This window comes from Patella vulgata, chromosome 8, assembly GCF_932274485.2.
Source record: "Patella vulgata chromosome 8, xgPatVulg1.2, whole genome shotgun sequence".
In the NCBI taxonomy this organism is placed as follows: Eukaryota; Metazoa; Mollusca; class Gastropoda; family Patellidae; genus Patella; species Patella vulgata.
This window is the reverse complement of record NC_065886.2, coordinates 36,019,406-36,032,391: the sequence shown is the minus strand read 5'-3', so window position 1 is coordinate 36,032,391 and position 12,986 is coordinate 36,019,406. Positions and strand designations below refer to the sequence as shown.

The following is a 12,986-nucleotide window of genomic DNA, read 5'->3' as shown; positions in this document are numbered from 1 at the left end:
ACATGAAGTGGGGTTTAACGTCCTACTGTTCTGCTCTGACTGGGCTAATGAAGACGGGCATGCGCCATACAGTGTGCTGTGAGAAAAATTTTGCCCGGACAGCTGTGCTGTTACGGCCTACTCGTATATCGAATCCCAACTGCCAAGGGATCTTTCACGTGCATACCAATGTGTACACGGGACCTTGATTTTTGGTCCCATCCGAATGACTAGACAACCCTCCATCTTATATTACAGGTTTTGCAGTAATAAATGATTGATTATAAAAGACCAAAACAATAAGATGTAAGGTTAAGTAAAAATAAAGAGTATTACAACAATAAAATCAATAGTTACTTACGATTGCAGATGATAAGAGAACTGTTTGTCCATTGTTTTGTTGATAAACAAGTTATCGTACCATTTCCAGAGCGGAATTCATATCCAATATTACATACATATAATGCCACAGCATTTATTCCAGTAGAATTTATTGATAATTCTGCATTTGATTTAATTGGTGGTAACCCACATACAGATTCTATACAAATTAAAATACACCAAGAATAACACAACTGAACCTGATTTAACGTATTAAAGATGCATTATGCCAGGTGTAGATAACCAGCTGACAGTTTCGCTATAATAGTTTAAACATAGGTAATGAAGAAGGGATATATTGAAAATCACTTTCTTTTGTGTAAAGATTACGAATATTGGAAGTTTTGATCAGAATAAAGCAGTCTCGATTTTGATCAGAATAAAGTAGTCTCGATTTTGATCAGAATAAAGTAGTCTCGATGATCAAGTCTCGATTATCCATGATATATATATGATGCAAACTTTATTCATGCCAGGAAACACGAACAGGTTGCCTGAAGGAAACCTATTCCAGTTATGTTCCAGCAAGATGGGAATTTGATATTATCTAATAAGGAGCAGGGTCTATAAAATAAAACTAGATGGTTGTATGGCATCGTTATATATGGCGTCTCACGCTATGAGACGTACCTGTTTCGTTTACGTCATTAAGACTATCTCAAGCGTATAATATAACACACAGGTAATGTCCATATTGTCAATAACACGGGGCAGCCATCCAGTAGGTAATTAAACACAACCAATACATGTATATTTAGCGGTCAGTAATATATTAATAAAAATATGTGTGGGTTACAGTGCGGGATTAAGGGAGCTAAATGGATATTCTTTGGCACCTAGAAATGGACACAAATGGGTCGCAACGTATATAATAATGTAATATGAATGTATATAAACTGATTTACATTCAATCGTTTCTGTTTGTACTGTAATTCCTAATCATGTTCGGCGAAATACGCGAAGAATCCAAATTGATTGGCAGTTTTTGGCGTCAATGTTTCCAATCTACACAGGTAGTATTATCCTGTGGGGTATGTTTAGCCTCGTTGATCGAGTCGATTCACTACAAATGAGGCTTGAAAGCATTCTGGCACGCGATCCGAGTGCCAATTTTAAAATTTTCATTTTGTCTTAAATATTGGATATCAGAAGCCCCCTTTTCTCGGTAAGATGTTGATTTAAATTGACCAATAAGTCGTGTTTGCAATGTCGTAGACTGTGGATGATATTGACTTGCTTTCTTTAAGTTTGATAAAAGTTATGAGTCACTTTTTGTCAGGCATGCAACTTTATTTTCCGCACATGGATTAAAGCCATTGGTTAAAATATAACACGATTAAACAGAACTGTACGGGATAATGTAAAACGATAATAAAATACGGCTCTGTGATTACACTTAATACTGGAAAATGAAACTTGTATTTAGATGTACACATTAGATATGGGGGCTATGGTTTAGCACAGCAGTGTAGATCTAGTCTCGGTTACCCGGAACCTCCTGGTCTTCAAAGTACGGAGGGTTTGGATCGGTTGTCAACATTTGACGAAGTGTTCCCATGCCTATGTGAATCTGAAAGTTTGGTTTTTAATGTGATTGATTATCAAGAATATTTCTCTAAGTCAAGTAAGAGTTGCATCCCTTCCCGAAATAAATCTAACAATTCATACATTATTATAAACAAACATGAATCGAGACGACGAATTAAGATTAATTAAAATTCATACTTTAAAAAAAATCAAGAATTTGGGATATTGAACAAACAATGCAAATAGATTTTCTGAAATGGCAATCCTTATATTAATTTATAGGCGTCAACATCTGTTTTAAGGCTAGTTACCTCCCTTAGGATTTGTTCGTATTAATATAAAAGACCGGATAATCTACTCAATGACCTATTATTCTCAAATGATGACAACCCATCTAGACGATTATTCGTAGAATATTTGTCTGAATGATAGAAATGATATGAAATGGAGTTTAACGTCCTACTATATGGACAAGTCAACCAATACACTGAAGGAAGAATAAGTATAATGTTTAATACACTTACCTTTACAAGTCATTGTAGGTAAAGACCATTTACCATTTGCTTGACAAACTGCATTAGTAATACCCCCACTCGCTACATAACGCGGTAAACATCTATATTTAACTGTTGATTTATAAATTGTTGTTGTATATGTTGGTTTAGAATTACCAACAACCGGTATTTTACCACAATCCACAACTATAAGAAAAACAAACGGTTAATATTTTAATATTTGTGTTAAACAATAATTGTATTCCAATAATTATTGGCACACCCACCTAGACGCATATTACATGAAATGAACACGACTATTTCATTAACCAGAAGTCAGACGCTGACCTTCAAAAAACGCTACAATCTACTCTTATATTTATGTACAACTGCCAAGGGATCTCGGGTGTTCTTCCTATCCAAACTACTATACCTTATCTCTTGCCAGGCCCTCCATCTTGCCCCAATGAAAAGAGGGAACCGTTCGGCCAACACAATGATCATAAACCTGAAATCTAGATTAGCGAGTCTACGTCTTACTCACTGAGCCACCGTGTCCCTCTATTCTACAAAACCATTCGTTACAAACTAGTCTATCGCGTTCACAAGATATTCGTAAAAGGGGGCATAACTCTAGTGGATAAGTGTCACATTGTTTTTTTCTTTGACCGTTGCAACCACGATAGTGTCACAGCCAGTAACATAAATAAAACGTAAATCGAGGAGCAGAATTAATAATCTACACGGTCAATTGATCTAGCTAGTGCCTGATTGACATAGTATATGCTTGGCTATCTGATTCCCATGGATTTTATTAACGCACTATAGTCTTAAACAGGCATCTGTCACCATCTCTTCGCAAAGCTGTGTTAAATACACACTTTTATATTGCTCTGGTCGTTAAGGTGGGGGTTTGGGGTGTCCTCATGAGTGGAATGATCTCCCCTCATCTAGATCCGGCCCTAAATTCAGCCTTAGAAATAACGGTAGCCTAAACATACCAGTACAAGTAATGGTTGGCTTTGACCACAGTCCATCAGCACCACATGTAGACGCATCAGAGCCGGCTTTCTTATAACCAATATTACATTGATATATAGCACGTGACCCGTAGGTTGTGGACAGATAACTAACATTGGAATTAGTTATATTGAAATTAGGTTTCTTACAATCTTTCACTGAAAAACAAAATTCATTTTCAAACTCAATATTCCAGGAGCCAATAATAATTGTCCTTACGGAAGTAGATTTAAAACAAAAATGAAATGGTATTATAAGTTCTACCGGGCTAATGAAGTCGGACATAAGTCATGAAGTGTGATACTCTTCATGAATTCCAACTATTATGTGTACGTAGAGCCGTATATACGTAACCTCGCTTTTTCGCTAGGTCTGAACCCTTAGCTAATGATCTCGGCCAGATCCCCCGTCAAGCACCTCTGGCAAACATGTATCAAGGACGTCTTAATTATTTCGGAAATAAAACTATGGTTAAAAACTGATTTACGATATCTTAAAATCTGTGGTGACCCGAGAGCTTATTGTGCATAAATGAAATGTAATGAAATATCAGGCTCTCCGCCCTGCACCACTGACAAGGGAAAAACCACGACGTAAAATCCCGATGAACTCCCAGTTAATGCAAGGAGCCAGCGTCTTATCCACTTAGTCACCGTGGTTTCTATAGTGAACAAAAAATTTTAAAATTAAAATGTAGGGAACCCATATGGAAATTAATACGAGATTCACATTATTTCAATAATTCACTTTGGCGTATGGGTCCATAGCAACCGGAGGAAACACACTAGGTTGGACAGAGTTTAACGTCCACTCGATACAGATTAGGTCATTTCGGGACTAACATAGTTCAATTTAACTTCAATAACTAACTTACCTGTAGAGGTCTTTAGCACAGAAATCCCAAGTGGTTGGACAGACAACCCAACCCCGTGCCACGCAGAAGGATTGCAGGGGAAGAGGTATTGCTTTCATTAAAATCCAATATGATCGCCAATATCGTATCGTTCTAAGATTTCTTAAATAACATGTAATGGGGTTTAACGTCCTACTGTTCTGCTCTGACAGGTCTAATGAAGCTGGGCATGCGCCATACAGTGTACTGTGAGGACAATGTGGCCCGAACAGCTGTGCTGCTATAGCCTACTCGTATATCGAATCCCAACTGCCAATGGATCTTTTACGTGCATGCCAATGTGTACACGGGACATTGATTTTTGGTCCCATCCGAACGACTAAACATCCCTCCATCTTATATTACAGGTTTTGCAGTGATAAATGATTGATTATAAAAGACCAAAACAATAAGATGTAAGGTTAAGTACAAATAAGGAGTATTACAACAATAAAATCAATAGTTACTTACGATTGCAGATGATAAGAGAACTGTTTGTCCATTGTTTTGTTGATAAACAAGTTATCGTACCATTTCCAGAGCGGAATTCATATCCAATATTACATACATATAATGCCACAGCATTTATTCCAGTAGAATTTATTGATAATTCTGCATTTGATTTAATTGGTGGTAACCCACATACAGATTCTATACAAATTAAAGAATAACACAACTGGACCTGATTTAACTTATTAAAGATGCATTATGTCAGGTGTAGATAACCAGCTGACAGTTTCGCTATAATAGTTTAAACATAGGTAATGAAGAAGGGATATATTGAAAATGTTAGTCAAATTACTTTCTTTTGTGTGAAGATTACGAATGTTGGAAGTTTTGATCAGAATAAAAAAGTCTCGATTATCCATGATATATATGATGCAAACTTTATTCACGCCAGGAAACCTATTCCAGTTATGTTCCAGCAAGATGGGAATTTGATATTATCTAATAAGGAGCAGGGTCAATGGTGCAAACTTTATTCACACCAGGAAACACTAACAGGTTGCTGAAAGGAAACCTATTCCAGTTATATTCCAGCAAGATGGGAACTAGACGGTTGTATGGCATCGTTATATATGACACGTACCTGTTTCGTTTACGTCATTAAGACTATCTCTAACGTATGATATAACACACAGGTAATGTCCATATTGTCAATAACACGGGGCAGCCATCCAGTAGATAATTAAACACAACCATTACATGTATATTTAGCGTTCAGTATTATATTATCAACCAGCGGCTGCCAGGCAGGATACGCCCACATTTTGCAAGAGATGGATAGAGAACAAGCTAAAAAAAACATGACTGTTTTGTTCAATCAGGGGCAATAATCCAGAAAGTTGTGGCCTGGAATGTGCAAATATCAAAAGGGACAGAGATCTTTGGAATATAAAGATTATGTTTTAAGTTTCATCAAAATCGGATAAAAATTGTGACATCTAGGGGGTCCACAACCTTCATATTACAAACTTCTACACAATTTGCGTACAAAGAACGGTCATTTTGTCGGGCAGTTGTCATTTCGATTTTCCCGAAATACGAATTCAACCTTCATTATGGTGGAATGGTGATGTATTTAAACGGTTTTTAAAATCTAGAGAATCCCCAAGCTAAAAATGCGATTTTACGAACAATCAGGGGCCATAATCCAAGAAGTTAAGTTCGGGTATCAGCGATTATCAAAAGGAACCAAGATCTTAGTGTGTAATAATGCTCTTACCTTTACAAGCCATTGTAGGTAAAGACCATTTACCATTTGCTTGACAAACTGCATTAGTAATACCCCCACTCGCTACATAACGCGGTAAACATCTATATTTAACTGTTGATTTATAAATTGTTGTTGTATATGTTGGTTTAGAATTACCAACAACTGGTATTTTACCACAATCCACAACTATAAGAAAACAAACGGTTAACATTTTAATATTTGTGTTAAACATAATTGTATTCAAATAATTATTGGCACACCAACCTAGACGCATATTACGTGAAATGACGAGGACTTTTCACCAGAAGTCAGACGCAAACCTTCAATAAAGGGAAATAACTACTATTACTCCTACTATTCTGCAACAAATGAAATGAGATCAGATTTAGCGTCGTACTGTTAAGCTCCGATTTGGCTAATTATGACGGCATGCGCAATACATAGAGCTACGAGGGAAATTTTGGCCCAGCAATGATACAATCTACTCTTAAATTTATGTGCAACTGCCAAGGGATCTTTTAGGCGCACACTAATGTGTACTCGGGATCTCGGGTGTTCTTCCTATCCAAAACTATTATACCTTATCCCTTGCCAGGCTCTCCATCTTGCCCCAATGAAAAGAGGGAACCGGTCGGCCAACGCAGGAATCGTATACCTGAAATCTAGATTAGCGAGCCGACGTCTTACTGAGCCACCGTGTCTCGCTACAAACTACAGTCTATCGCGTTCACAAGGTTTTCATAAAAGGGGTCATAACTAGTGGATAAGTCACATTGTTTTTTTTTCTTTGACGGTCGCAACCAGGGCCCGGTTCCTAGAAAATTCTTAAAGTAAGCACAAAGTCATGCTTCACTCTTTCTTACGTAAGAAACTTATAAAAATACCGTCCCTAGACAATTCTCAAGGCCATTCTTACGAAAGCACAAGTCAAGTATAAGTCTAAGCACATTGTGACTGGTAAAGTTTACCATAAACTGAGACTACGATGCTCTTTAATGTCATAAAAACATTTTTGGTATGCGAATTACGTCTTAAATTTGTCGTCTGCTTCATTGACGTCATATATATATATATAAATGGTTCATTTCGATGCATTTGACATGTCCCCTATTCACATATAAAATGTGCCACAAGATTAAAAAAGCAGACACATACAAATTAACTGAATAATTGTGAGAGCTCCAGGGCCCGGTTCCTAGAAAATTCTTAAAGTAAGCACAAAGTGATGCTTCACTTTTTCTTACGTAAGAAACTTATAAAAATACCGTCCCTAGAAAATTCTCAAGGCCATTCTTACGAAAGCACAAGTCAAGTATAAATCTAAGCACATTGTGACTGGTAAAGTTTACCATAAACTGAGATACGATGCTCTTTAATGTCATAAAAACATTTTTGGTATGCGAATTACGTCTTAAATTTGTCGTCTGCTTCATTGACGTCATATATATATATATATAAATGGTTCATTTCGATGCATTTGACATGTCCCCTATTCACATATAAAATGTGCCACAAGAATTAACGATAACCTAGACGTACCAGTACAAGTAAGTGTTGGCTTTGACCACCGTCCATCAGCACCACATGTAGACGCATCAGAGCCGACTTTGTTATAACCAGTATTACATTGATATGTAGCACGTGACCCGTAGGTTGTGGACAGATAACTCACATTGGTATTAGCTATATTTAAATTAGGTTTCTTACAATCTTTCACTGAAAAACAAAATTCATTTTAAAACTCAATATTCCAGGAGCCAAAAATAAATGTCTTTACTGAATTAGATTTAAAACAAAAATGAAATGGTATTAAAAGTTCTACCGGGCTAATGTAGTCGGTGATACTCTTCGTGGGTGGATTCCAACTATCTATTAGGTGTGTAACACTATCTTAGTGATAACAGAGATCATTTTAGTAAATATATGATTTATTTACATCAGGTATATAAAACAGCTACAGTTACAACAACAATACGGGAACTATAGAGGAACACATAACTATATTAAGTCCATCATTCTGCCCCTCTGCCAAAATTGTAGGGTGACCCACCATAAATATCTCCATATATCTCGACAATTTCGCCACAATATTTATATATATGCCAAGCCTTAAATCAGTTTCACATAATTATAGTCACTAAATAAACGATCATGTTGTACTTAATAAGCTATGACCATTAATCATCTATAAATAATAGACTGAAAACTGGTTCCATGTGTCGTCCATAACATCCAGACACTTTTGAGTAAAAGATAGGTTACGTGCCCTTGTTTTGAAATTAGTCTCGCTTAACCAGTCTATCGACCATTCTAGGGCTGATTGACAGGTCGGGATAATCAAGACTACTTTTTTACGAAACATAACAGAAAGCTAGAACAAAAAATTGAATTTAAAAATGAGCACGTTAGCTAGCTCAACAATTGTTTTAAGAAGCTTGTAAAAGTAAAATGAAACTACTGCTAGTATCATGTTCCTGTCTAACCCGAGTGTTTCAGAGATATTATTTGTACTAAACCAAAAGATGCCGCTCTTAACGGTACAGTTAATGATAAAGCGATTTAAAAAATGAAACGAACGTAATTTCTAAATCTGCTGTAATAACCAAGAAGCTTAATTTTACTGCTATTCAAAATCGTCAACAATAAATTTTTTACGGCTGTAATAGTTGATAGATTTGTAGAGAATTGCACGTGCCATGACTATTTATAGTATCATACTGTCAGAAAGTTGGCCTCGACACGGCGAATGTGCACGCTTCAGTGGTAGTCTCGAACTATCAGCGGTTGACTGTATTTCTGTAGGTGCATGGGTCACCCTAGCAGTGGCTGAACTCGGGTGAGTTCATACGCCTGTCTCTCCGTCTCCGCTCGTTTTAGTCGTCTGCGTAACTGTTAGTAAACTCCTGATTATATACCGCCGGAGAATAGATGAGACACATGGTCATACATGCAATTGTCTTTTATCTCGTCATGACATGCTTACTGACATGTGCTTATTCCTTTGAAGTCATGTGGAGCTTGAACACAGACCATATGGGATTAATTACATGTTTAATTAGATCATAGCCAGTCCGTGTCTTAACAGAAGTTTATACAGAGTTGAAAGGTTACTATCATATATTATCAAAAACCAGCAGAGGTCATAAAGTTCTAAGCACCTAAATGAACGTTCAATTTGATGAAAGTTATAGAGTACTTTGTCACAAACGTAACCTCGCTTTTTGGCTAGATCTGAATGCTTAGTCAGTGATCTGGGCCAGATTCCTCGTCCAGCACCTCTGGCCAACATGTATCAAGTCTTAAACATTTCGGAAATAAAACTATGGTTGAAAACTGGTTTACAATATCTTAAAATCTATAGTGACCCGAGAGCTTATTGTGCATAAATGAAATGTCAGGCTCCCGTCCTGCACCACTGACAAGGGAAAACCACGACGGAAAATGCAAGGAGCCAGCGTCGTACCCACTTAGCCACCGTGGTTCCTATAGTGAATAAAAGTTTAACATTAAAATGTAGGGAGCTCGTATGTAAATTAATATGAGATGGTCATATTATTTCAATAATGCACTTGAGCGTATGGGTCCATGGCAACCGGAGAAAACCCACCAGGCTGGACAGAGGACATAACGCCGTGTATACGTACTAGTGGATAATCGAAAGAACGTTATTTCAATATGAATGAGAGAGAGAGAGAGAGAGAGAGATAAAGAGGAGTGAGAGGGGAGTGAGAGAAAGAGTTTAACGTTGACTCGATACAGATTAGGTCATTTCGGGACTAACATGGTTCAATTTAACTTCAATAACTCACTTGCTTGTAGAGGTATTTAGCACAGAAAGCACAAGCGGCTGGGCAAACAACCCAACTCCTGTTCACGTAGCAGGATTGCAGGGAAAGAGGTATTGCTTTCATTAAAATCCAATATGGTCGCTAATATCGTATCGTTCTAAGATGTCTTACCTAACATGTAATGGGGTTTAAAGGACACTATTGGTGCGAGTCATTATAACATATGTGATAGAACTCGTTAAACACGTTCCAGATACAATTTTAACACAGAGATGGGGTTTAACGTCCTACTGTTCGGTTCTCACTGGGCTAATGAAGATGGGCATGCGTGATACAGTGTGCTTTGAGGAAAATTTTGCCCGGTCAGCTGTGCTGCTACGGCCTACTCGTATATCGAATACCAACTGCCAAGGGAACTTTTACGTGCATGCCAATGTGTACACGGGACCTTGATTTTTGTCCCATCCGAACGACTAGACAGCCCTCAATCTTACATTACAGGTTTTGCAGTAATAAATGATTGATTATAAAAGAACAAAACAATAAGATGTAAGGTTAAGTACAAATAAAGAGTATTACAACAATAAAATCAATAGTTACTTACGATTGCAGATAAGAGAACTGTTTGTCCATTGTTTTGTTGATAAACAAGTTATCGTACCATTTCCAGAGCGGAATTCAAATCCATTACTACATACATATAATGCCACAGCATTTATTCCAGTAGAATTTATTGATAATTCTGTATTTAATTTAATTGGTGGTAGCCCACATACAGATTCTATACAAATTAAAATACACCAAGAATAACAGAACTGAACCTGATTTAACGTATTAAAGATGCATTATGTCAGGTGTAGATAACCAGCTGACAGTTTCGCTATAATAGTTTAAACATAAGTAATGAGGAAGGGATATATTGAAAATGTTAGTCAAATTACTTTCTTTTGTGTGAAGATTACGAATATTGGAAGTTTTGATCAGAATAAAGCAGTCTCAATTTTGATCAGAATAAAGTAGTCTCGATGATCAAGTCTCGATTATCCATGATATATATGATGCAAACTTTATTCACGCCAGGAAACACGAACAGGTTGCTGGAAGGAAACCTATTCCAGTTATGTTCCAGCAAGATGGGAATTTGATATTATCTAATAAGGAGCAGGGTCTATAAAATAAAACTAGATGGTTGTATGGCATCGTTATATATGGCGTCTCACGCTATGAGACGTACCTGTTTCGTTTACGTCATTAAGACTATCTCAAGCGTATAATATAACACACAGGTAATGTCCATATTGTCAATAACACGGGGCAGCCATCCAGTAGGTAATTAAACACAACCAATACATGTATATTTAGTGGTCAGTATTATATTATCAAAAATATGTGTTGAGTACAGTGCATGTAATATGGGATTAAGGGCGCTAAATGTCTATTCTTTGACACCTAGAAATGGACACAAATGGGTCGCAACGCATATAATAATGTAATATGAATGTATATAAACTGATTACATTCAATCGTTTCTGTTTGTACTGTAATTTCTAATCAGTTTGGTGAAATACGCGAAGAATCCGGATTGGCAGGTTTTGGCGTCTGGTTATTCCAATCACTATAAATGACCCTTGAAAGCATTCTGGTACGCGATTCGTGTGGCAATATTAAAAGTTTTATTTTATCTTAAATATTTGATATCAGAAGCCCATCTTTTCACGGTAAAATGGTGATTTAAATTGACCAATAAGTCGTGTTTGCAATGTCGTAGACTGGATGATATTGACTTGCCTTCTTTAAGTTTGATAAAAGTTATGAGTCACTTTGTTACGCATGCAACTTTATTTTCGGGACATGGATTAAAGCCATTGGTAAAAATATAACAGTATTAAACATAACTGTACGTAATTATGTAAAACGATAATAAAATAGTATTATTCCATTGCCCATGTGTAACTGCAAGTTTGATTTTTAATGTGGTTGATTATCCAGAACATTTCGCTAAGTCAAGTAAAAGTTGCATCCCTTCGCGAAATACGATAATTCATGCATTATCGTGACGACGAATTAGGATTAATTAAAATTCATAATATAAAAAAAATCAAGAAATGGGATATTGAACAAACAATGCAAATAGATTTTCTGAAATGGCAATCCTTATATTAATTTAATGGGCGTCAATATCTTTGTTTTAGGGCTAGTAACCACCGTTAGACCGTGTTCGTTTTAATGTAAAAGACCGGATAATCTAGTCAACGACCTATTATTTGTCTGAATGATAGAGACTATGAAAATGAAATGGGGTTTAACGTCCTACTGTTCTGCTCCTAAACTGGGCTAATGAAGACGGGCATGCGCCATACAGTGTGCTATGAGGGAAATTTTGCCCGGGCAGCGGCACTACGGCCTACTCTTTTATCGAATTCCAACAGCCAAGGGATCTTTTACGTGTACACGGGACCTCAGTTTTTCGTCCCATCCGACCGACTAGACAGCTGTCCTTCTCAGGCCCTCCGTCCTGCATCACTGACAAGGGGAAACCACGCTGGAAAATCTAAATGAACTTTCTCGGCCAAGGCAGTGATCGAACACCCGACCTCCAGTCTAGCGAGCCAGCGTCTTACCCACTTAGCCACGTGATCCCCAGAGAATATATGGACAAGTCAACCGATACACGGAAAGGAAAATAAGTAATATGTTTTAATACCCTTACCTTTACAAGTTATTGTAGGTAAAGACCATTTTCCATTTGCTTGACAAACTGCATTAGTAATACCCCCACTCGCTACATAACGCGGTAAACATCTATATGTAACTGTTGATTTATAAATTGTTGTTGTATATGTTGGTTTAGAATTACCAACAACTGGTATTTTACCACAATCCACAACTATAAGAAAAACAAACGGTTAATAGTTTAATATTTGTGTTAAACAATAATTACATTTTTGGCACACCACCTAGACGTGAAATGAAGAGGACTATTCCATTCACCAAAGGTCAGACGCTGACCTTCAAAAAAGGGTAATAACTACTGTTACTACTACTCTATTCTGCAAGAAATGAAATGAAATCAGATTTAGCGTCCTACGTATATTTATTTTATATTTAATGTCATAGTAGTTGTCTTTTAAGTAGGGCTAACGTTGGTGATAGATGGTATTCCAGTGCCACAGTTTCGTACTGCAATA

The 12,986-nt window shown here is 36.9% G+C and overlaps 1 protein-coding gene across 2 annotated transcripts in view; it reads right to left on the bottom strand.

Annotated features, from left to right (window-relative positions):
- LOC126830084 (sushi, von Willebrand factor type A, EGF and pentraxin domain-containing protein 1) overlaps positions 1-12,986 on the bottom strand; it is a 66,938-nt gene that overhangs the window by 36,061 nt on the left and 17,891 nt on the right. For both annotated transcript variants that reach the window (XM_050560304.2, XM_050560320.2), the window contains exons 20-27: positions 12,509-12,685; positions 10,403-10,579; positions 7,550-7,726; positions 6,020-6,196; positions 4,765-4,944; positions 3,383-3,559; positions 2,412-2,588; positions 341-520 (exon numbers count right to left, since the gene is read on the bottom strand). In XM_050560304.2, the coding sequence (XP_050416261.2) occupies positions 341-520; positions 2,412-2,588; positions 3,383-3,559; positions 4,765-4,944; positions 6,020-6,196; positions 7,550-7,726; positions 10,403-10,579; positions 12,509-12,685 (1,422 nt within the window). The remainder of the gene's footprint in view (positions 1-340; positions 521-2,411; positions 2,589-3,382; positions 3,560-4,764; positions 4,945-6,019; positions 6,197-7,549; positions 7,727-10,402; positions 10,580-12,508; positions 12,686-12,986) is intronic.